This window comes from Cyanistes caeruleus, chromosome 9 (genome assembly GCF_971803275.1).
Source record: "Cyanistes caeruleus chromosome 9, bCyaCae1.hap1.1, whole genome shotgun sequence".
NCBI lineage: Eukaryota > Metazoa > Chordata > Aves > Passeriformes > Paridae > Cyanistes > Cyanistes caeruleus.
Window position 1 is genome coordinate 24,891,158 of NC_141709.1, and position 25,487 is coordinate 24,916,644.

Consider the following 25,487-nt stretch of genomic DNA (forward strand, 5'->3'; position numbering starts at 1 on the left):
GTGGAGATTTGACCTCAGATGGGGGAAGTATGCCCACCTCCTTTGATCATAGGCACAATGTTTCATAATCTCAATTTCTTGTCAATTGATTGCCAGATAGAAGCGACAACCAAAGAGGGCCCCAGGCGTCTGCAACTGCCACTCATCGTATGATTTTAACTCTCCCCCTCTGTAAGTTTGCATTATTTTCTTCTTCTTGTTGTTGTTATCTAAAGAATACCCCATCCCTCCCCCTCCAAAAAGCTTTCTAGAAATTTGAACACCCTTGTTGATTTGGTATTCAATGTATAAATAGCTAAGAAGGGTTAATGCATGATCAATAGGTGTTTTATTAAAATGGTTAATCTGTCATATAGAATCAAAAGGATCAATAGATTTCTTATAAACGTGGCTTAAAATCATCTTTAGCACCAATGCTTATGGGCTTAAAACCCTGGACAGGGCATTTAGAGGACCTGGGGGGTCTCCTGTTAACTCCTTCCAACTATTTTGTCACCTGAAGTGTGACTATTCAGATGGAGAAAAGTCAACAAGGGGCTGCACATTCTTTAATGGTTACCATCCACCTTATTATTGATGTCACACCTGAGTGACAGAAAATGGAAGTAGAAAGCAAGAGAAACTGGGGATGCAGCTGGATAAATGCTCTTTGTTATAACAGTCAGCAGCACCTGAGTGGAGCAAGGCTGGGGCATGGCCAGGCTGTCTCAAAACCATTAGGTGCCTCTTCAAAACAGCAAACATTGGCCAAGCGTCGCCCATCACAGCTTGGCTCCTTCTCAAAGTTGCACTGCCTCTACACCAGGGTGAGGTGTGGGGATTCCAGCCTTGCACAGAGGTGAAGCCATGTGCCTAGTGTGAGGCAGTGTGGCAGTGACCAGGGAGGACTTGCCTGATGCCACCCGAGTCACCTCAGCTCCAGGGGCTGCTTTTCTGGCAGCTGGATGATGGTGGGTCTGGCCGGCCCAGCCCTTTGGGATGCCTGTTCCAAGGTGCTGTTTGGTAAATACCATAACACCATAACAAATCCCAGAGACGCTGAGCTGCCGACCCCCAGTGCGAGGTCTCTGCAGGAGGAGGTGCTGTTTAGACAGGTTGACAAAGGAGCCTCTGAGCCAGCCCAGGCAGAGGGAGTGCAGCCCCCTCTGCCCCCTCAGTGCCCGACACAGCATCCTGTCCTCCAGCAGAGGAGAGATCCAGAGGTCACACAGGGGATCTGTGGACCAGCTTGGACAGCAATGCAGAGTACTGCAAGAGCAACTGGCACTGGCAAATGTTTCCCGAGTGATTTTGGCAGCCTTGGCTGTGGATGTTGGCTACACCACTCATGCAGTGAAGACCTAGACCTGCTGCCTCGTCAGCAGAGCAGATTTTGGTGTGCTGGGACCAGTCCTGGTGGTCTGAAACCCCTCTGCGTGTCACCATTTCTCCTTCCCAGGAGCATTTGTGCCACTTTTGTGCAGCCCCTGGCACTACAAGCATGCCCAAGGTTGGAGACTCACTCAGAGGCTGTTGGGAGCTGCTGCTCTCTGATGATTTGGCCATGCAAAGTTACTCTGCTGCAGCCTCCCTCCCTCACTCCCTTGCCCTGCATGAGGGCTCAGCCCCACTCCCCACCAGCTCTGCTCCCTGCCCAGCCCCACAGCCCAGGCCAGCCAGCTGGATTCAAACTAGTCAAGGTGAAATAAAGGCAAGGTCATCCTATTGTTTTCCCTTTCTTTTCCCTGCTTCTCCTGCACTCAGCTGCTTCAAGTTGTTCCAGGCTGGCTTGAACAACTCCCGCCTTCCAGGAAATCCCAAGTTTGCCCCATCTAGCTGGCAGTTGTGTACCTGGCACAGGGATCTCAGCCTTCTGGGAGGATGTCACTGCCTCCACCTCCCACCCCCACCAGTGCTCTCTGTGGGGCTGGGCAGAGATTTTCCAGACTCCCTGCATTCAGCCCTCTCCATCCCTGTCTCATTGCTTATTTCTGGGCTATTGTGTTCCACAGGGAGAATTTGTTTCTGTCTGGAGCAGATCCCCAGAGTCTCAAACCTCTGAGGATTTATCACCTTAAGCTTTTGTTTGTGGGTGTCCAGGACCCTCTGCCTCATAGCCAAGCTCAGATGTTTCTGTCTCCTCCATGGAGCCTGGTGGCCCCCAGGAGCACTGACCCTTCTCTTCCCTGATGGATGTCCAGTCACACAGCTTCCCCACACCCTGGTCACACACATGCATGCAAAGGCTGCTGCTGGGGGCATGATGCTACAGTCACAGAAACAGGGGATATGTCCGTCCTACCTACCAGGAAGGTGATGGCCGTGGCTCTTTCTGGCTTTGGTTTCCAGGGCTGCCAAGGCAGGTGGCCCAAGGCAGAGCACACTGGGCTCCCAGCACAGGAATCTCCTGGGATCCTTAGATCATGTTCAGCCCACCCTGGGACTGGTGGCTGAAGCCTGGGCTTGTCCCCTTGCAGCCTCCAAATTGCATCCCTGCTTGCCCCCCTGCTCCACAGCAGCTGGGAGGGCTGGGCACAAGCAAGGTGTGACCTCCCTTGCTTGTCTCAGGGGCCAGCAGGGACCTACCTTCAATGTCTAGTACAGCTGAAACAGCAGCAGCCACCTGTTCTGAGTGACAAGAGGGTGACAGTGGGGCAGCTCTTCATCTAAGCAGATGTTCAGCTGCCCTGTGACCAGGGTGGGGAGTTTGGGGTCCCTCCCAACATTTAGGTCTATTAGGACAGAGCTATTGACTGACATAGTTAACAGCTGGGGTTGTGTTTCCAAATCACCACCACTGCCGTTTTAGATGGGACACCGCTTGTCACCAGCCTCCCGCTCACTGTCATCTTGTCCCAGAGGCCACTGTGTCAGTGACAGAAAGCTGCTCTGGAGGGCAGTGGAGTGTGACAGAGAAGGAAAGGGGTGCAGGGCTGGTCCACCAAAGCACCGCCCCTGCAGACCCATCCCCTCCCTGGCTGCCCGCATTCCTCTGCAGCAGCGCCAAGAAGGGGGCGACCAACCTTTGGCATGTTTATTGACACTCCCTGAGTTCATACTATGACTCTACAATCTTTCCCTGAGATTATTAAGAATTAATTGATCACTTTTATATTCCCCCCGATACCCGGTGCTGCTTTGCGACAGGCGGCAGGAGGAGGGAAGGGAGGCGGGAGGAGGGTGGGGTGTGTGTAAAAAACACACTGATAAATGTTAATTACTCTTTTACAGCCCTTGTCAAATTCCAGAGCAAGTCGTAAATTCATTAAACTCTAACGGATTAAGCACATGCAGCTTATTTAGTCGCCATAAACAAGATCATTTGGATGTTGATTTTCCCCTTTTTATTGCTGCAGCAGAAAAGGGGAAAAAATCAGATGAGGGAAGCAGTTGGTGGTTACAGGGGAGTCAGAAAAGTTTGGATTTATTTCATATCTTGTTTCCTTGCTCTGTGGCAGCTCTTTGTAGTGTATCAGCCCTTGGGTTGTGCCTGGTCAGTGTCTTTCCAGGGAGGCTGGCCATCCCAGGGGCCGTGTCCATACCCCAGACGGGATGGACAGCCCTGGGAAGGAAAGGCCATGCTGTACAAAGGGTGTCCATGTCCTCTCTGTGCTCCAGCGATGCTTTTATGATGCTGAGGCTCTTAAAGACCCAAGCAAGACCTGGATAAGCAGAGATGGGATGCTTGAAGACCTTTCAGCGATGTTTTTGGTTGTGATTGCTGCTCTGCTCTCCATCATGCTGCGAGGTCTCCAAGGGTAAGTTTTCTCCAGCAAGGCTTATCCAGGCCTCTGGGATGCAGGAGTCTGCCCTCAGCCACTCTGCAAAGGACTGTGCAGACTAAGTTAGCATAGAAGCAGCTCTGCTCATTCTGGGATGTTTTAGCTTATTAAATGCCATCCCCAAAGTACTGACTGTGCCCAAGTGAGTGAGATGACCCCTATCAAACCCAGCCAAGAGAGAGAGGAGAGAGGAGAGGGAAGTCATGCTGTTGGGCAGGGACATGGTGCCTTTGGCTGCTCTGAACAGGGGAACATGGCCCAAGGTCTGACAACCCGCCCGGTGAGTTTGCCTTCCTCTGCTTGCCTGTGTTAATAATCCAGGCTGACCTCCTGAGCTGTGGGAGTGGTGGAAGGAGAATGAGAGGAGGGTCATGGAGATTAATTAATACTCAGGACTCTAATTACAAGTTTCTTCAACACTGGACTTCTAATGAGGAACAGGGGCTGAAGCAGCCCTGAGTCCTACTGCCCCCCAGCTGGCCCCGCTGATACACCTCCTGCTGCCTTGCAGGAGGGGTTTTACTGGGAAAGAGATAGCAATTAGTCCCTGGGCACCAGCATCTCCCACTGCAGCTCTGGTTCTCCAGGCTGTGTGTCCAACAAGTTGCCACTGCTGCATAATTCTGTCCATGCCTTGGGCTGAGCGTTGGAGACCTGCTGCTATTCTTGGCATAGCCAGCTCCCTGCTTTGGTCTAGTGGGACAAGGGCAGGAGGTGGCCTGGGGCACCAGAGGTCCTTGGTGGGTGTCACGGCCTGGCTCTGTGCAGTGGAGGGTGATCTGCAGGTGTGGAGCTGGCAGGAGCCATAGCACTGCTGGTTCTGTGGTGCTGGTCAGGCATCTCCAGCAGTGCTGGCCCTGGGACACAGATCTGCTTCTCCAGCATCTCCCAGCCTCCGACAAGGCTGTGCTCACCAGGAGCTGCAGGCAGCCATGCACTGCAGGCAGCAGAGGGAACTCTAAACACCTCACTGGAGCTTGCTGCCTGGCTGCTGCCAGAAAAATTTCAGGCTTTTACTTTAGAGTCCTCAGCAGCTCTTCTCCTAAAAGAGGTGACCTGGGCACTGGAAGGTGGCTGACTTCCTCCCGCCCCATCTTAGCCCATCTCTGAAATGGGTACACACTCAGAAGGTCTGAGCTGTGAGTACATGCCCTAGCCCTGCTCCCCTCTGCATTTGCCTCTTGAGGGGCAGGGGGATGGAGAGGAGCTGCCTTAGCACTCAAATAGGACAGCAAGGAGCTGCCAATCTTCAGTGCCCCATTCCCAGAAAGCATTTCCCTCCCTCAGCCCTTGCATCAAGTACAATGTGCACAGATGGCAGCAGAAGCATCCCTGCCCATCTGATCCCTCCGTGCTTTCCTGCTGTGTGGAGGTGCCCTCCGGAGATCTCCCTGGGGTTCTGCACACAGGCGGGGCATCCAGGGGTTAACGGAAGGAGCATGTCCCATGCTAAGCAGTAGCTAACAGCCTAACAGCTAATAACTTTATGGCTTCAAAGCAGGGCATTTATCATGCTGAAGTTTGTTTATGCACAAGTTATATAGTACATTATACCAGCACTGTGTTTGGCTGATAAATTCTCCATGACAAGCAAGGCTACCAATGAGGACTTGCCAAGTCCAAAAGACCAGTAGCTTTTTCCTGAACTCTGCTTTCTGAGATAAGGGTGTTTTTTCCCTCTTTTGTTTTGCAAGGAGGAAAGAAAAAAAATTAGACAACCTGTAAACTTGACCCAAAAAAAAATACGGAGACTTGGATAAGTTGCCCGCTACCGTGATGCCCCAGTGGGGTCAGAGATGGCCCTTGTCCTGGTGAGGACCAGGTGAGTTGTGTTGGCAAGTGATGCTTATGGGCCCATGGACTCATTGGGCATATACTGAGTGGGCACTGACAGGCTCTGGGTGTCTCCAGGAAAAGCCTAGCTCAGTCCTGTCTGCGTTCATTGGTTTGTTTTTGCAGAGGTGTTAGAAGGTGCTCTGGCAGTTCTCTGGTTCTGCACAGTGCTTCTAAAATGAGCTATAATGGTAGGATTCATCACTATTTTGAGGTTGCACATGTGTGCAATTTGTTACTGCTTCAACACAACTGCTGTGTTCCCCTGCACCCCTTGCTCTGGGTGCAACTACTTTAATCCCACTAATAATAATGACCTTCACATTTCTGGCTTGCTCTATCACATGAGCCAAACCCACTTCGCAAACATTAACAAGCTCGGCCTCCCAACTCCATGCAAACATGATAGGTCAGGATTATTTTTCCTGCTACAGTGGTGAGGAAACTGAGGCACGATGCAAGGAGCATGCTGAACTGAGCCCACTCAGAGGGGCACCCTTTACTTTAACCAGTAGACCTCCTGCTTCAGTTTGGACCAGCGTAGGCTTTTGTAGGTCTCTGGAGCAAGACCTGGGGCTGGTGAGATGCAGTGGATTAAATCCTGATACCAGGACCTACCTCGGGAGTGCCACTGAGGGTTCTTGAGGCAACAGCTGTTCCTCCTGCTGGGGAGTGGGACATGCACTGTAGGGGTTGTGGTGTGCCAGCTCATCCTGGCCTTTTCCTGTGGAGCCATGCCCACAGTGCTTGTCCTGGCCCTGCCCTGCTGCAACAAGCAGAAAGTCCCCACCATGGTCCAGTGTCCAATGTGCAGGCAGTGGGTATGTGGGTGCTCAGTTCCCTGCTTGAAACTTGTTCTGATGTGTGTCTGCAGGGGCTGCCCAGTGAGGCACCTTGGTGCATTTAGCTGCACACACACGCTGGTGTGCGTAAGCACGGATTGATGAGTGCACTAGGTGCATCCCCATCTCCAGTGCTGTTAGGATCCATCCATGGCTGCCCATCCACATGGCTGTCCCTGGACACGTAGCCATCCCAGCCTGTGTGTCTCCAGCTGCATCGCTGTTGCGTGCCCAGCTGTGTACCTGCACCGGCGTGCGCGGCCGTGGATCTGCATCGGTGGCTGCGTGCAATGGCCCCTGCAGGCTGTAAATACTGGCAGTGTGGCGGGGAGGTTGAGCAGTTTATGGCTCAAGGTCAGGCCCGTGAATCATAAAAAGGTGTCGGAAGGAGCATTAACTCTTAGCCTTCTCTTGGTCTCTGTGTGGTTTCAGGCGGGGCCCCGAAGGCAGTGATTAAAGGGTGCACCTTCCCCTTTCAGTTTTACGGTAAAAGGAAAGCAGTAAATTAGAAGCCCACAGGCTGGGGCAGGCCAGGTCCTGCCAGCACAATAGCTAAGCAAGTACCTGCCGTGCGCCCCGAGACTGCACCACTGGCCCAGCACAGCCCCCCAGCACAGCCCCCACACAGCCCCTTCCCATGGCAGTCCCTTTCCAAGGAGCAGTGTCCAGCCATGTGGTGGGCACAGCAGGGACATCCCTCCATCCTTGCCCAGCAGCAGTTTGGGGTGGCCAGGACTGTTCAGTCCTGCTCACCCCATAGAACAGCAGCGCCTCTTGCTCTGCACCTTTTTATGACTCTGGCTGTAATTAACTCCAGTAATAAATTTTTTTAAATCCAAATAGATATAATTAACGTTTAATGCCCCTGTTTTCTTGCGAATTGTCAGGACTATTAAGAGCTGAGTATTGATTGAAGAGGCATATGTTTCTGCTGCTGAGGTGAGACTGCTGAGACAGAGGCAGAGAGCACTGAAAAGATGTTCAGGTCCTGTCCCACATCTGTACCTCAGGACAGTGAGTAGAGGTTGGGGAGAGTTGGGGCAGCATCCAGCATTGCAGGGCTGACCCTGGCCCAGGGAAGCAGGGAGGAAGGGATGAAGGTTGTTCTATTTCTTCCCGGCACTCAGCTATAGGTACCCTCCAGCACTGTGGCCTTTGGTGAGTACTCAGTCATGGCATTGCTGCCAGCATATGCTCTAAACTCGCCATCTCCTGGAGAAGGGCTTTCAAGGACAGAGGTGTGAATACACCCTGTTCCATTCTCATACCAGATCCTGCAGCTAACCCAGCTTGCAGCTGCCCTGGCACCCTGGCTTGCAACCACCACCATCTGCCATGAGACATAGGAAACAACACCTTCCCAGAGCTGCTGCTGCTGCAGCCAGTCCTGATAAGGCACCATATGAAGGGCTGGGCCACTGCCAGACCGATTTCTCCCAGCTGCCGACAGGGCCAGTGAACATCGGCCCCATGATCACTGCAGATACTGCATCCCCCCTGGCCCTGGTTTCTAGCGGAAAGGCTGGGGCTGGGCAGAATGAAGAATGCAGTCACATGCTGTGCCCCTGTCCCTGGGCTGCATTGGGCATTAGATGCCTCTGAGGAGGAGAGAAAGGGAGCCTTGCAGGGTGCCAGGAGAGAAAACATTTCTCCTTTCCCTTAAAAAATGTGCTTTTTCCCCTGGGGAATGGCATTGTGGAGCCCTGGAATTGACGCAGCTGCCAGAGGTGATGGATGGTGCCAGCTGATGGAGCAAAGCAGGTCAGCAGAGCAGAAACCAGCAGGCACAAAGAGAGAGCATCCCTGCTAACCAAGGCAGGCGGTGACACCCTGTGCCGGGGCTGGGCCCACAACAGCCTCTTCTCTGTTGGACTGGAGAGTCGGCACAGCTGGAGTACCTGGGGTGCCATCCTGCGATGCTCCCGGCTTCACCCCAACTGCACCCGCCAACAAGAAGGGCCTTTCTTCATCTCCACATAAGCCCTGATTGTTCAGATGCTTCCCCTGCCACTGCCTTGTGCTTTTGCCCATCCCAGAGATGGCTGTGGGAGGAAATGGAGGATTTGAAACATCTGCATGACCAAAGCTGCTGGGACTTCAAGGTTTCAAAAGGAACTGAGACTTCTCGTGTGAGTCCAGACCAGGTTGTCTTGGTCGCCTTAGCAACTCCAGACCAGGACATCTCAGTTCCCTCAGCGATTGTACTATGTGGCTGGGCAAGCCCATAACCCACCCTATCAAAGTTTCTCCACCAGTGGCTGAGGTCCTGCTTCACCTTTGCAGGTGTGCAGCAAAGAGTGGGTGCATGCATTTGAGACAAGGCACCCCCAAGACTTGGGGAGCTACAATGCCAGCTGCCCAGGGCAGTTGTACTGCCAAGGCCTCTGCCTTCCCTCCTGGGCAGACAGGACTGTGCTGGCCATCTTGCAGATGAGAAGGGGGAAACTGAAATGTGAAAACCTGGGCTGGTGTATCTCTAAGGTGGCATCTGGCCACCTTTTGAGGCTGTTGAGAGGGACTGGGTTTTTCTAAATGGTCGAGGCAGTGGCTGCAGAGAGAAATCAAAAGACAAGGAAGTTGTGTAAAATCAGCCCAAACATCACTGAAAGTTGTGTGCAGTCCAGATCTGCTCTGAGAAATACATAGAGAGCTTCTGAGCAGGGGATGGGAAAGCAGCTTGTAGTGATGCCAAGGGGATGCTGGCAGTTTTGCTGTGACTAGGGCTTAGCTTCAGCCTAGAAGCCCCCTGCTCTGCCAGCAGGAAATGTCTTCTCCCCAAGCATTGTCCCCATTAGCCACTCATGGGAGGGCAGGACATGTCCCCCTCAGGTGTGGGTGTGTGGGTAGGATCAGGAGGAGATTTGAAAAAAGGCAGGCCACACTAAGCTGTAGAAAGTAAGAGCTCTTTGGAAGGCTGGAGTAAAACAGCATGCAGTGAGCCCCAGGCTTGAGACTCAGGACTGCAGGATGCTCCCTGTCTCTCTTGTGGGCTCAGCACAATCTTCACCTTCCTTTCACCCAAGCACAAGGAGGAGAAAAAGCTCCTGCCTCAGCTGGGAGGCCATACCTTTTGCTCAGTTCCCATTGGACAGAGGCTTAGAATGTCCTCCAGGGATGCAGATCTGCATTGTCCCTCCTGCAGCCTGGGGGATACTGAGCAGGTCTCCCCCAGATGTGTGTCAGGAAGGAGACCAGGCATCCTGGCTCTGATCCCATGTTCTGTCTCCAGCTGAGGGATGTATGCTAGCTGAAGCTGCTAGGCTGAAGGATATATCTCTGGAGGGATCTGAACCCTGAATTGTCATCTTTGCTCTCCAGCAAACCCAGCTGCCGAGTCCCTGTGCAGCACCCACTCTGCTCTGGCAGATGTGAGGAGGAGGAGGAGGAGTGCAGGAAAGGAGCTCAGCTTCAAATCGATTCTGAGCACTGTGATAAGAATCTCTTATCACCCTTGTCATTGTAATGGCTGGGACTGAAATGCTGTGCTGAGTAAGTCAGGTTTTTGCAGACCAGAGGTGAGGAGAAGACAGGGCACAACAGGGAGCGATTGTGGCTCTGGAATGAGGTCCCAGGGCTTTGAGAACCTGCTTACTCTCCAGTGACACTATTAACCAGCTGGGCTGCCCCAGCTTCTTCCTCCAGCTTCTTCCAAAGAAGAGGAGCTCCTGGTGACACAGATGAAATGCAGTGAAGGAATGGGTCCAGCACATGCAGACCATGCATGGTGGTAAGGGGCACACAGAAGAGCAGTCCTGGAGGCTGAATATTGCCAGGAGAGACCAAGAGTGAAAGAAGAACTGCGAAGTTCTTGCTTCCACATCTGCAGCTTCCTTCAGCCTCTTCCCACCTTCCCCTGAGCCAGGCTCAGCTCCATCCCTTTAAGGGGTGCAGCACAGAAGCCCAGGTTCCCAGGAGTCAATGGTACCCAGGAGCCAATGGAGCTGACAGGGATCTGGCAGGGATTTTAAGGCCTTTGGGAATTCCTTCTGTTCCCACTGCTGTCCAAAAGCAATGGGTAAGGGAAAGGTAAAGGAAAAGGAGCTGGTAAGCTTATATGCTCCAGGTGGTATTAGACTACATAGTGGTAGCACTGAGTACCCTTGTCTGTAGGAGGCCCCCCAGGTGCCCTGCTGCATGTTCTCCCTTTAACCCCTCACGCTTCTTCCCTGCATTTATTAACAACTGTTGATTAAGATTCTAAGGTTGTCAAGCCTTACAGAGGTGCAGATAAAATCTAAGGCTGCTGCAGTGCCCTACATCTCTGGACCCAACAATCCCCTTGTCTATCTATAATCTCTCTCCTCCTGCTAAGCTTTTCGCTGGCAGACAAGCCCCAGAAGGTTAAGCAGCAGCAAGGCCACTTCTCCATCCTCCTCCAGCAATCGTGCAGCTGGGGGATGTGTCAGCTTTCCACCCTGTTCCCTTTTGCAGTGGCTGTGTGGGATGCCCTGCTGCCAGGTGGGGATGGCCAGGCAGGGAGCTCAGTACTGAGGAGGGCAACACTGCTCCAAAAGGCTTGCTGAGGGTCTGCAGCTGCCTGAGAGATTTTGCTGCTGGTTCCACATTACTGGTATAAAAAAAAACCTTCTTGAAAGATCCCATGAGCCCCCTGCACATGGGTGCCCTGCTATTGGGAGCTCTTAGCCAGAGTGAGGTGCCCCAGTCCACAGCAGAGGTGGGGACTTGAACAGCAAGGGCTTTGTTGGGCCCAATAATTGTTCTGCTGGAGAGGACAACTCTGAGCAATGGACTAGTTTTTCCTGTCATGGACAAGATCCATGTTTCATGGCTGCTTGGTGGTCAGGGAATTGGCCCACCACTCTCAAGAGACACTTTAGGACTTGCACATTTAATTCCAGGAGGAACAGTGTCACATCGAGATAAACTGGCCCCACCAGAGGATTTATTAATTTCTCCTTCCCTCTGCCTCCTGACAGGGGCTGTGCCAAGATCCTCAGAGTCATCTTGCTAAAGCCAAGGGGAGCTTAGTCCTTAAATGGTTTTCATGCCACAGTGAAGTTTAGTGCTTATCAACAAGTCTGAGGTCTTGCCAAAAAACCTCAGCAAAACAGAGCAGCAGGGAGACAAGAAGAGTGGGAACCAGTGCTGGGAAGGGGGGAGCATCTGAGCCAGGTCTCCAAAGGACCTGCATTAATAGGAACATCACATATCCAGCTCCATGTATCCCCACTAGAAAATTTGGCTGCCCCACACTCCAGGAAGAGTTGTATTTGGCCCAGCTCTTGAGGTTTAAACCTCATGAAAAACCTTCTTTAAACCCCACTAATGTAGAAAAACAGAGCTGGCCTCTAGTTTTCAAGCCCTTGCTTTTGCAAGCTCTTGCAGAAATAGACATACACATATATTTTGTGTGCTGTATTCACCAGGATGCTTTTCCTGCTGAGGCAAGCCCAGAGCTGGTGGGGCTGAACACTGTTGCAGTAACATGCTGGCTCTGCAGATGGGGATAGCAGAGCTCAGAAACTAAACCCAGCTCCAGATGCCACTGAAAAAGCTTGCCTTGCCTGGGCAGGACAAGGAAGACACCCTCATCTCCTCAAGCATCCCAGTTGCCCTGCTGGGAGGAGAAAACCTTAAAATCATTTTCTCTCCTTCTGGGGAGCTGGATTTCCTGGGTATGAATTAGTTTGAGCATGAGATAGCTCATTTCAAGCTCTGGGACATAGATCTGACACAACACTGATCTGTGAAGCACGTCACAGGCTGAGCTGGCAGTGACAAGGTCTGAAGCCCACTCATTCTGTGGACTGCTGGGAAGCCACCCCACACCTTGGGGGCAGCACAAGGAGTAAGGAAGCACAGATAGCAGGGCAGGCTGTCTCAACCATGGGCATGCTGCAGCAGTAGCAGCCCCCAGGCCACCTGCTGCTATGGGGTCTGTGGGTGCCAGTGGGTCACTTGAGTCAGACATTTGAGCAGGATTTGCAGGAGAGCTGGGTAGCTTTATGGCCAGTAATAGTATTTACAGCCCTGCTGGCTGAGATGCTGATCTGCAGGAAAGGGAGACCTCTTCTCAGCAAAAATAAAATTGCAACAGTACCTGGCCTCCAGTCTTCCCAAGGGCAGGATTGGCCCCATCCTTTTATTGAAGCATCCTTGGTGGATTGATGCCCCATGAACCTGTGGGTCAGTTCCATCTGGCACAGTGAGCATTTCTGTGCTGGTGAGGTGTAAATTCACCTGGTGTAAACTCACTTCTACATGGATTAAGTCCTTCATTTTCATGGGAAGTGGCAAAGATTTGCTTTCCTCACTCCACTCCATGGCTTTATCCTGACATCCACAGTGACTACCTTCCTTGGCAGCTTCCCTGCCTGATAGGCAGGGATGGCAGGCAGCCCTGCACACACCCCATGCTGTTTTCCCATCACCTGCCATGGGGCCCGTATGTTTTCATTTAGTCAACATAGGGAAAAGCTGTAAAACATATGTCTGCTTCCCAAGGAGAGGGAAAAATGACTCCAACAGCTTGGTCCAGTTAACAGCTTGGGCTCTTGACTCTGCAGTTGGCTTTGCAGGCACTTTATTCCATGCTCCACATTAGCTGCCCCCCATCTCTGGCTGCGTCAAGGTGTGCATCTGTAGGGAGGGATATCTGGGGACAAGGATGTTTGTGGGGAGAAGGAGACCCCCAGGATCTCAGGGAACATGGTGGGGCTGTGCTGCCCCCTGAGAGCAGGCAGGCAGGAGCACTTTCCACCCCACCCTTTGCGGGCTCCTGCCAGCACAGCTCCCCATCCATCCCATACATTTACCTAACGCTAATGAGACGTATTGATTGGAATGATGGGATTTGTAAAGGTCGCAGGGTTAAAGTACATAAAACCAGCCTTTCTGGAGCTGCAATATCAGGGCCGATGGGTCTGGTGGGAGAGATTAAAGGCCTCGTGCTGCAAGAATGGAGAGAGCTGACAGCAATTACATTTCAGATGTGTGCATAGTTATAACCCCCTCTCCTTGCAAGACAGCAGCCATGTCCCCACCACTGCGGAGCAGGTCTCCAACATCCCCCATCTCCCTTTCAAAAGCAAGATTTCAAGAGAGCAAATCAGAGAATGAAAGAAGGAGAGAAAGATTGAAGACTCCATTGGAGAGGTCATGCCCAGCCCTAATCCTCTGGTTTGTGTCCCTATTTTGGGCTTCACAGCTGAGCTGTTGTGGCATTACGGTGTGCTAAAGCTGGTGAAATGTGAACTCTGAAAACACTACAGTTCCTTTTGTTAGGGCAGGACTCCCACTACTGGTAATGAGATCATCTGTTAGGTCATTAGAGATCTCTGTCCCCTGGAAAGGTTCTTGTTCAAGGGCTGGAAGAGTCCAAATTCCCAGAGGCACAAATACAGTTGGCTAGAGGTTTGTCCCAGATCAGGGTTAACAGGTCTTGGAGTAAGAGACAAATAAATCTGGATATCACTTTTTCTAGAGGTGTTTCTCAGCCATATGGGAGAGACACAAGAGCTTGTCTCCTGTGTTCTCCCCTCTGGGCTGTGCCCATGAAAGTTTATTCCTAAATCCTCAGAGCCAGCCCAGCTCTGGTGTAGCCATCTTACTCCATCGTCCCTCGTTGCAGGCCCCTCTCTACACCACGTGTTTGTTTCTTGGGCCAAAACAGAGAGGAGCACAGCCAGGGGAATTGTACCACCTGAAGGTGGTGTACTTTTAACATCACAGGGTCTTGCAGTGGTTATGAGGTGCAGGAGAGTAAAATGTGCCTCGGGGTCTTTCCTGGGTCTCCAGAGGAAACATGCAGACAGAGACACAAGCTAGGCTAAGGGATGTGCTGAGTTAAGGATCTGTGTTGACAATATCACTACACACAGAAACAGCTGAATTATCTCTATGAATGACCTTCATTAGCTCAGCTCCAGACAGAAGGAAGCTCAGCTCAAGGACCTTTCAGCTCCAGCTCATCTTAACTTCACATCACCCACCATTCCTCTCACAGCAGGATTAACACCAGAGGCACCTGGGACTCAGGAAGCCTGGCTCCATCTGGCATCACACCAAGCCAAGAACATGAGCAGGGGCTTCATTCCCCCAGGGATGAATCCTAGAAGGGAAAAGAAACCATTTACCATGCAAGGAAAAAGGCACATTGCTCTCTGGTAACTGTATCTCTCAGTCTCACAGCTTTTGCCTGGTGCCAAGGCAGGACTTAGCACAGGGAGTGAAGAACCAGAAATCTTCACAAGCCCTGCAGGACATTTCTGCACAGCAGCATTCTCCTACTGCCCAACCACACATGCTGTAGATTTAAATCCTTCCCCGGAGCCCCTACCAAAAGGACTGTCCTGGGAAGCAGGGGCTTCCCCAGCACTGCAGCTCATCACCAGGCACTCACCCATGCAGCTCGGTCTTTATTTATCCCTCCTGCACACTCTCTTTCCCTCTCAGATGGTAATGAGTGGTTTGCACTGGGAACTAAATGAAGTTGATTGCCCACTGGTGTCTGCCATTAGTGGTAATTAGTTAAAACATCAGAGTATAAACAGTAAATTGGCTCTAATAATTAATACTAGCACTCAAGCATATGAGAGACACAGAGACTGGGAGAGAATCGGCGGCAAGCTTGTAAAATCAGCTGGGGCTGCTTTAATTAAAAAAGAAGGAATGCAAGTAACACAGTATTGGAAAAAGGACAAAAGTCATCAGGATCTTGCTTGTTAGGAGTGTGGTCGTGTCTCCTCTGGAGTGCAGCTGGGCTGAGGACTCACCTCAGGCCTTGGGTACCTACGGTGCAGAGGCTGCTGTATCCCTGAAATGCTGGGATGCCACTTGTGAGATGAGTTTTAGCCTTGTTGCCAGTAACCTCAGGCAATAGGAAGGACTGTTACATGTGAATGTGCTCCTACAGATGTGAGGATGAGGCAGACAGGTGAGATAATCCCACAGGATTTTTCAGGGCAGATCCGCTGGCATCACAGGGGCTGGTTTATTAGGCTGCTCTGTGCTTATTAAAGGCAGCATCCTCTTCTCTTTCCTTCAGTGACAGATTAGGCCTGAGGTACCCTTTGGGGAACATGAGGTGTTGGTTAGGTCCTGGCAGGGAAGGTTGAGTTTACTGTTAGAATATTTTTTTCCTCCCACAGGTTTTGCCAAGCTGCATTCTGCCCCTTCTTCCAGTCCTTTATTGCCCCTCTGCACTGTCTCCTTGCCCTGGGAAGGCAGGGGCTTCCCATAGTTCTACCTTGGCAGAAACACCTTTGCCCCTGAGTGCCTTCAACACTTCATTTTAACAAAAAAGAAAACAAAACCACCCCCACCCCCAAAACCAAACAAAAAAACCCAAACCACAAAAAAAAACAAAAACAAAAAAACCACAAAAAATCCCCAAATCACCAAACAAACAAAAAACCCCAAAACACTAAAAAAAAAAACCAAAAACCACCCCAGCATAAAGCAGTGGTACTGGTGGTGCTGGGGTGGTGCTGAGCACTCAGGGCTCCTGGTGATGGGGTACAATGTGGCCCTCCCTGCAAAGGCAGGTGAGTTGGCCATACCCCTTGCAGCCTCTGGCTCAGGCAGAGGTGGCCGAGCAGCATTTGGGGAGGAGGAGGCTGCATGTATATTGCTATTAATCATCCTCATGTACGTTAACCATGCTAATGTCCTAAGTGACAATAGCCCATCTCAGCACATGATTTAGGGTCTGTGAACGGAAGCTGAGCTCCTGGGAGTAAATGCGTGAATCCTCCGCTGCTACTAAACCTTCTAATAAATCTAACGCACACCAAAAAGCCCTGGGCACTAAATCCCACAATCCGGTAATTGAAACCCTTACAGCTCTCAGCAAAAGGTAACCAGTGAGTGGAAGTGAGCGTATGTTTTTACAGAATATATATATCCTATCTGCACCTGATTATCTCCAGCAGAGACAAAGGAAACCTGGTGCCTCCTCATAAAGCACCTTGTTCCACAGACTTTAGATAATACTTTTGGAAATAAGAACCAAGCAGCCTCGTGCTGCAGGAGCTGACGCTGTGCTCTGCAGACATGAGCGGGCAGGAACAAGGAGCTGTGGCTCTTTGCTGGATCCCACTGCTGTCCCAGCTGTTGGCAAATGCCACTGGGACTACTGGGAGTCCATCTGCCTGCTGCCCTGGACTGGTACTGTTGTACCTTGGACTGATGGGGATCATTGGGCTGGTGCACCTGGGGACGGTCACTGACCCAGACTGGTTCAGGCGTGCAGTACGCTGTTAATACTGACAGAGGAACATTTCTGACCTGTCTTGGCCCTACAAATTGTAGGGGCAGAGGAAGGGCAGGACATTCTGTGGGGCTCAGCATCTCAGCTGATGTGGGGTGGAGATTTTACCCCATGGCTGCCTCTCCAGTGCAGGGAGCAGCTGGCCAAGCAGCAGCCCCTGTGCAGGCCTGACCCCACCTCCGAGAGCAGAGGCACTAGTGTGTCCCTGTTGCTGCAGCAATGAATTTGACATCCCTCCCCGGGCTGGTGTGTTTCTGATAGCCAGTGCTGAGGCTGTTTATTGTTTTGTTTACTAGAGAAAAGATCATGTTGGTGTTTTATTCTGCTTTTAATCTCTGTTACAGACCACTCTGTAATGCCTTGGCAGGGGACTTAATAAATATAGTCATTTGGATAATGAATGGTGATGATAAAGGCAAGCAGGAAGGAGGTTGCAGAGGAGAGATGCTGCACTGGACACCTGGTGGCGTTTGGAGGCAGAAGGATCATGTCCTCCTGGGATCAATCCTCCCACAGCCCCTGCTGGTGACTGGGACACAGGGGGTGCCCAGTACTTCCCCAGTTCAGCGTCTTTTGTTGTGTGAGGAGGGCTGAGACTGGCAGGGATCAATGCAGACCCCAGTGTCCTGCCTGGCAGGAACCACAAGCCTGTCACCCACCGGGGGTGGGGATGTCTAGTGCCCCTGAACCCCAAGAAGCTGGGAGCTGTTTGTGCATGCTGCAGCACCATTTCATGCAGCACTTCTGTACGGTGGCTTTCTTTGGGATATTTCTCAGGAATGAGAGAATTGGCACTTCTATTCACTCTCTTCCTACGTTTCACTTTACTGGTACCTGACTGTTCCTCTGTATTACTGTGGGTTATCCTTGCAACCCCTCTTGCTATCTCCCACCCATCAGAATCCTGCATCATTTTGGCCATGCCTCTGCACATCAGTGCAGCTGTTTTCAAGTGAGCCAGTGCTGGGCTGCAAATGAGCTGCTGTGGCTGCCCACCCACCTCTCCCAGCCCATCCCAGGGCACTGGGACTGCCCCCTTGGGACAAAAACAGGACTGCCATTGCCTCTCCCCTTCCTCCCTACCAAACCTGTGGGGAGGCTGAGCACCCTCATTTCTCAGGTCACTGCTTGGCTAATGGTCTATTAATTTGTTCAGTTGTCCCCTGTGAGGCAAACTCAATTTCTGGCTGAGATTCCTCCCTGGCTGTCGACACGGTGATGGATAGGACGAGTGGCTGTCACCGCCAGCCCCAGCGCCCACTCGGCACGCTGGGCACCCACTCGGCTCTGCCTGCACCCTGGCGCGGCTCTGGCGGGACCAATCCGCCGCCTCGCGCCCAAGGACCTGTCTCTGGCAATGAAAAATGACAGAAATATTTAAGGACAAATAAGGTTTACAAACCCAATTTAAAATTATTATGGAAGGCCCTGGCTGCAGATGGGCCCAAGCTGATTCGTGGTGGCAATCAAATCGAATTTCCTTATCGTTGTATTATTTTAGGGCGTTATCTGGCCCCATAATGCAGTTATAAATTCAATTTCATCTGCGAGCATTCATTGTTTACTGTTGGCTGTTTGCTGGGGAAAATGTAAACACTTTGCAGCCCTCGGCTGCAAAATTAATTTCTGGCGGAAAACGGGAAAGAGGAAAAAAAGTGGAAGGTGCCCAAATAAAAAGAGAAAAGAAAGGTGGTGGCAGAAGTGCCGCTGGGTATGGCACAAGAGCTGGTTAAGGGTACCAGAACTATCTGAGCTGCTTGTACCAGTCAGCTGCCACCTTGCTCCATGCTTGGGATGGCAGTGGATGGGAATGCAAGGGGATGGGTGGGGATGGGAAAGGATTGATGGGACAAGTAGCTGTGTGGTACTTGCCTGTTCTCCCTGCTGCCACATTTCTCCTCTGTGCAAAAGGAGGAAGAAAATACTCAGTGACCTGATGCGGCTGCCAAGGGAAAGTTGAAGGTCTCCCATTAATTCCAGACTAAAAATGACAAATTCATCTTCTACGACAATTAAATGAAGTCAGTAATTGATGCTAATTGATCTTCAGCCGAGAGGGCTCTTACTGCTTTGCTGAGCTCTCCCTGATGCTCTGGCACTTTCCTCTCTTCCCCACTTCTCCCTGCAGCCCCCTGGCCATGGGGATGTGCCCAGGGCCCCAGCAGCTGCTCCTGGACTTGCCCAGCTCAGCCAGCCTTATGCATCTTTTTTGGCTGCTCACTTCTTGGAGTTTGCATTTATTTTCTCTTTTTATTTTTTCTTTTGGAGGCAGGTACCAGGCCTGGCTGCGTTAGCGACAAAGGATTTATAGCCTACAGCTGTGTAGGTTTCCACTTAATTTTTATAAGCCCAGCATAAGAGCCAGCGGGGGGTAAAGCACACTTGGATTTTCTCTACTTAAAATATTACAATGTTAGCACTTTTGCTTGAGCCCTGAAAAGGGGGTGGTGGGGGGGCTGGATTCATGTATGTGTGGATGTGTGTGTTTGGGGTTTTTTGGTGTTGTTTTTTCTTCTTTTTTTCTTTTTTTTATGAGAGCCCTTTAATCTTGAGCCAATATGTCAAAATCAAATTAAGCCTTGGAAGGGGAGCGGGCTCAGCGTGCCAAGCTCGCTCGCTGGGTTGTAAATGTACAATTGTTTCTGGGAGCTGTTATTAAAGTGAGGTGACTGCTGCCTGTTCAGGGACCCTGACGTCACATCCTCCAGCCGCTCTTGGGAAGCAGCACTGGGAGGAGTGGGACAGGGATCGGCCACGTGGTGACCACAGGGAGAGATAAAACCATGGTGTCCCCTGGAGCAGAACAGAGGGAGGATGGCACCAGCCCTTGCATGGATGGGCTGCATGGTGGCCCCAGCAGAGGAACCCCTGGGGACTCCTAGGGACCTCTGGGGACCTGGCTTGTGTTTCCACACAGACGAGCAGGTTGAGAATTCCAGAAGAAACCATCAGAGGGGGTGGGTTTGCAACTTGCAGCAGGGTGTGGGTTCTGGAGATAAAAGAGTTTACTCAACCAGAACATCCCATGGCCCTACTGGAGAAGCAAAGGGAGCAGATCAGGGGGCTTTTAGTTTCCTGACTAAAAGGTCCTAATGTGCTCTGGTTCAGAGGCCCAATCTAGCCCAGCCTAAACCCTTTCAGCAGGGTGGGGAGCTGACCAAGAGCCTCACCTGCAGAAATCCTTGCAAGGTATGGTATAGCATATAATATGGGGGATCCAGGCCTCTGTGCAACCTTGATTAGGGCCAGAGGGGGCAAGCCTAACCCTCCTGATGTGGAGGTAGGATTTGGGGTGCTCTGCTGTGGGGTACACACTCTGCAAGGAGGTCATGAGCCACTTTCAGGGGGTCTTACTGTGGTGAGATGCTGCCATCAACATGACCGTGAGTGTTTTGAATACACATTTCTGCTCAGCTTTGCTGCAAGCAAAGTAACAGCAAGGAAAATACTGTAAAGTATCACTGTTCTTCACCTGAGACAGTTTGTAATTATCCATAATGCTGGTATTTGACATTATATTTACACTGTGTAGGTCTTTAAGGTTGTTGCTTACCACTTTTTATTTCATGCAGTGGAACTGAAACAGGCTGGAGAAGCATGGGGGGCAGTGAGGAGGTATGTTGGCACACTGAGATCTGTTCACTGCTCTCTCCCTCTGGGCAGGTGGTCCCTGCTCCATATCCCCAAACTCCTGATTTCAGCGCATTGACATGGGAAGCTTCATGGGAAGCCATAGGGGACTGGATACTGTTGTCCCAGCAGTTTTACCTTTTACACTGGGATGAAGACCCAGCACAAGGACAGCAAGCTGACTTCACACCTCCTCTTGGCTATGCCACATTGGGCAGGAGAGACCAACTAACGTTCAGAATAATTAGTCCTGGTTTGAGGCAGTGGTAATGAGACGGAGCAAAGCACTGCACTAACGGGGCTGTCTGGCCGTGAGCCGGGAGCTCCACGCCGTGCTGGGCTGTCCTGCATGGACACATGAGCTCATTAGGAGCAAACTGAGACACCAAACATGATGCTGTGGCAGGGTGTCAGGCCCTGTGGTGAGCATTCCCTGGGGCCCCAAGGGCCATCAGCAGCAGTTCTCCCATCAGCTGGGCAATGTGGCAGAGAAGACATGCCTGCTGCAGACCACTCTCACTGGTCTTGCTGGGTCACCCTTGGGAGGTAACAGAGTGGGGAGTTGTGTTCTCAGATCTTTATGAGTCCCACTAAATCCTATGTAATATAAATAATGTCTATGGCTGAAATTGGTGTTTTGCAAGGGCAAACTAAAGTCCAGCTGCAAAGCTACAAACAACTGACCTGTGTTCAGGGATGATGGCACCAGTACCTCCTACTGAGCCCTGACCTGTTTTCTGGCCGTGTTTCACTGGGTCTTAGGGAGAATGTCGCTCGCACCAGCTGCCTCTGGCTCTGGTGCTGCTCATCAGCTACACATGGCTCCCAACTCTTTGCCATAAATAATTGAGACCAAAAGTCACTTGCAAAGTGCAAATAAATTGCTTTCTACAAGGCACACAGGGAATCGTCACAGAAGTAAATGTAATGCACCGGGAAACTGAGGCAAGGAGTTGTGCTTCAGATCACGTAACAATGGTCTGACAGAGCCAGTAGGAAGACTGAGAGCCTCTGTGTCACCTTTCTTGTGTCTCTGTGGTTGCTGCCTGACATATCACAAAGGGACTCAACCCTGTGCATGGGGCCATGGAAACCCCAGTGTGTCAGAGGCACCCAAAATACCCTCATCACCCCTTTTCCCACAGCTCTGCAGCTGGTGCAGTGGGCATGGCTGCGCCTGTGAGAGCACATGGGTTGCTCAGCGATTCCCAGATGTGCTGTGCTCGCTGTTTTCCGGGAACCCAGCGGTCTGAGCAGAGATAAATAAGTGATACAGACATCTCTGCACTAAACACACACGACGCGCTCCCTCCCGCTCCCCCACCCCACGTACACAGTTCTATTAATCCTGACAAATTATGACGTACAGACGTGTAATGCAAACTGATTCATCATACATTCAAATCTGCTGTGTGGGAGCAGCGGGAGGGCAGAGGCAGACAAGTGTATTACACGGATAATGTATTTGACGTATTAATAAAACCAGCCGCATTGCTCAATCTGGAGAGAGGGAGGGATGCCGATACATCATGACAGATCACATATTGATGGAATCCAGATGTTGGGAATCATAGTCTTGGGGCCTTTCTTGTATTGACTAAAGGTAAAAAATGCAGGCTGTCAGCACATTAAATCTCTGCTCTGCTCACAGAGGCTGGGGGATAATTATTTATTTAATGGAGGACAAGGAAACTGCTCCCTGTGTCCCCTGTCCCGTTATCCCAGCTATATGCAACAGAAGGTCAGGGAAAGAATTTTTAACCCTCATTTTGTTACCTATGGACTGCAATGACTAGCCCTAGCACATGTTACTGTGGTCCCATAATCTTGAAATCCTTGGTTCAGCTGGTAGAAATCAGTGTCAAAATGATCCCAACTGAGCACCTCGTCTTGGATTTTCAACCAGTGAAACACTCAAAAAACTCCCCCCTTAGCTCTGCCAGCAATGCTGCTGCTTCCTGTGTTTTGCTCCTCTTGAACAGGGATGCACATTCTGAGTGGTTTTGAGGAAGCATTACATTTATGCTCATACACACATACATATGTGTATCCATCAGATATTTTGAGTATTTTTCAGGGAAAGATATTCTGTTACATTTTCATGGCTAAAGGTCATGGTGCCAATAACAACTCCTACTTTAATTTTACCTTGCTGAATCCTTTTAAAATGAAACTGTCTTGTTTCAGTTCTGGGTTGGACACCCTTTAAGGGCTGCTTGTGTTTGTGAAGCCTGATTGACTTCAGCTTGTGCATACACAAGACGTTAAGCACATGGTAACGTTATCTATTAGGGGACACAAATAGATGAGTGTCCTGGTTTGGCTTTGTGCTCCTCCACGGGAGTAGTGCCTTTCTCTCAAGCATCTTTTTGTTGCGGTGGGTTAAACCCACTGCTGGGTGCCTAGCCAGCACAGCAGGATGAAATGACACTGAGAAGATGACAGAGCTTTGTGCTAATGCTCTTTCCAGGGTTATTGTCAGCCTGGAGAAGGTGCTGTGCTGTGCTGTGCTGTGCTGTGCTGTGCTGTGCTGTGCTGTGCTATGCTGTGTATTTTTGGACCCTGCCCCTGCATGTTCATGTTACGTGCAGGCAGGAAGGACCAGGAGGTGGCTGGGACACAAATGGATATTACCTGGAAGGCTAGTGCAGCTCAAAGGAGAGGTGTGGATTTCAAAAGTAATAAACAAGCAGTAAAGAGGAAGAGATATTTGAGGATTAGGAAGTGTTTAAACGATTGGGGCATAGCTTTCTTGGATGCAGATCACTGGGACTTACATATAGGTGCCTATAGAACTTACTACGTAGGCTCAGAGAGAGAGCAAGAGAGAAAAATCTCTACATTGGAACTATAGAACTATATAAATGTGTTTAATAACTATATACATAAAATACATAAATACTGTATTATATATATCAAATCATATTATATATTGTAATATAATATTTATATAGATTTTTTAGTTATATAACTAATATTTGGAGCCTATAGAACTACAGGGTATTTCTCCCCTACCGGAATGGATCAAAAAGCAGGAATAATAGAATTTAGGGAAATACAAAAGCAAACATTGACATATTGATGTTTTCCCAGGGAAGTCCAGTGAGCATCTGCCATGTGCCTGTGCCCATCAGAGGGGGATGCTGGAACTTCTGTGGTGTGCAGAGGTGCAGATGCCCAGGGCCACTCTGGCAGCTTTGGTGCCCTGCAGAGCACTCCTCAAATCCCCTGCTCCTAGGGACGGTAGCCCGAATTGGAGCCATGCTGAGGGATTAGCCTCATTGAGCCTTCCAAAACATGTCCCCAGCCTCCTCGATTGTCTGGCAGTGGGGCAGTGGGTTTGCTGTGTGGGAGCAAGCCTGTCTCGTGCTTTGGGGTCAGGGTTCCACCGCCATCTCTCCACAGCTTTGCAGTCTCAGCCAACAGAGCATGAGCCAGAGCTGCTCAGGGACAGCAGTGGCCCTGCTCGCTGTCCCCAGAACGAGCGAGACCCGTCCAGCCCTGTCTTTGAGTGCGCACCGCGGGGCTGCTGCCCTCAGACGGGGCTGGGGCACGGGGCTGGCAGCGGGGCGAGTCTGTCCCCTGCTCAGCCACCGACTCCCTCTTGAGCTGTGGGTGACCTACATCATGCAGGGCTGTCAAAAGCAAGGACACAAGTCCCACGGAGTCCCAAAGTGCCTTTAAAACTCGTTCTTTAACCTCTGGAAATGCTTTCCTTGCATGTGAAATGGAGACAATAAACACCTGAGTTGAAAGGGCAGCTTTACTCTGCTAAGATAAAGGGGTTGCTCTTTCCCTGGACTCATTCGGTACAAGTGGATGGGTCTGGAGGCTGAGCTGCTGGCACGGAGAGCTCACCAGCCCCAGAAAGTAGCAAGGTCTTTTTTCAAGTTGGAGAAAAGCAGCTTAGAGGAAATATAAATTGTATTGAGTAAGGAGGACTTGAAAGCAGGGAGGGCTTCTCAGATGGGGAGCCAGAGAAAATGATGGAGGGAACGTAAGAATGACAAAGCATGTCGTTCCAGTGGAGTGCAAGATGATTTGCTTTAGCTCATTAAATACTGCAATAAAATATTAATAGTTATTGTCCCTCTATTTTTTGTAATTATCCTTGCAAAGAAGGATCTGCTGCAAGTCACTAATGTATTCCCAGCAGCGGGTTGCTTTTTAATACGGTGATGGCAGTCAGGGGTGAGGAGGGGGGGGAATGAAAGCATTTATGTGTGGCCAGAAAATAGTTGTATGATCAGGGTCATTAAAGACCCAGCACTGTCTACAGAGGGAGAGACAGAACAAGGAGAAGAGGAGGCTGCAGGGAGAGGAAGAGGGTGCAGGTCAACCCAAGAGCACTCAAGAAAGGATGAGATTTGAGGACAATCTGGTGTCTGCATCCCACCTAATCCCAAGGAAAAGATTTGTGCTGTGGCTGTGCAGCAGCAGTGTGCCTGGATGTTTCTTGGTGAATGTGGTGATTTCTCCACCTGATCAAGCTGATGCAGCTATGAAGGACCCTGGAAGTGTCAAGCTCTGCCCCAAGTGCTGAGGTGCTCTTTGGGGTCAGCCCAGGCACATGGGAAGACCCCAGGGTGCTGCATGACCTTGAAGGGTCCCCTCCATCACAACCCTCTAAAAGGCAGACCTGATCCATGTTAGCTATGCCCCTGCCTGTCAGTGTCCCTTTTCCTGTGCCTGTCCCTGAGGCTGTCCTATGGTCAACACCATAGCTTGTGCTGTAATCTCCAGGTTCTTTGACCTCAGGATCTCTCAGTGGTCAGAGGACCCTTTTCAGGAGTTTCATCTGAGCAAACATCCTGTAAGAGGGTCCCCAGGGTGGCTGGGGACCAAGATGATGACTGGTGGGTCAGACACCATCTGTGGCACTAACAGGGTCTGGCAGAAGGCTTTTAAAAGTGAGGTGGAAAGTCTCCTGCCAGCAGCAAAGAGACACTCTAGGACTTGAAACTTCTTGTTGGTGCAGCAGCACCAACATCCCATCCCACTGTGCTCAGGCCAGCAGAGACCTCACTGTATTTCCATCTCTGGTTCCTGCTGCATGAGCACAGTGGGATTCAGTGAGGCTCTTTGATGAACCTGAGGAAAGCTATTGGCTTAGACACATCACACAGTGCAGATGGGTCTTTTGCAGCTGAGGACAGCCCATGGTGTCTGGGGTGGGTGAGCAAAGGCAGA

General features: G+C 50.9%; 1 protein-coding gene and 2 long non-coding RNA genes across 14 annotated transcripts in view; 1 reads left to right on the forward strand and 2 right to left on the reverse strand.

The window, feature by feature from the left end:
• The window catches only part of RNF220 (ring finger protein 220), a 221,322-nt gene that overhangs the window by 90,854 nt on the left and 104,981 nt on the right, over positions 1–25,487 (forward strand). For 5 of the 12 annotated variants that reach the window (XM_086841304.1, XM_086841296.1, XM_086841301.1 and 2 more), the window contains exon 3: positions 97–171. The exons of the other annotated variants lie outside the window; for them this stretch is intronic. In XM_086841304.1, the coding sequence (XP_086697430.1) occupies positions 97–171 (75 nt within the window). The remainder of the gene's footprint in view (positions 1–96; positions 172–25,487) is intronic. 12 annotated transcript variants of the gene reach the window in all.
• Positions 9,008–14,856, reverse strand: LOC147651691 (uncharacterized). The gene is made up of 2 exons (XR_015273584.1): positions 14,736–14,856; positions 9,008–14,507 (listed from the first exon to the last, which is right to left on the reverse strand). It is a non-coding gene; the product is annotated as an uncharacterized LOC147651691 (long non-coding RNA).
• Positions 15,024–21,331, reverse strand: LOC147651692 (uncharacterized). The gene is made up of 3 exons (XR_015273586.1): positions 20,982–21,331; positions 18,540–18,609; positions 15,024–18,018 (listed from the first exon to the last, which is right to left on the reverse strand). It is a non-coding gene; the product is annotated as an uncharacterized LOC147651692 (long non-coding RNA).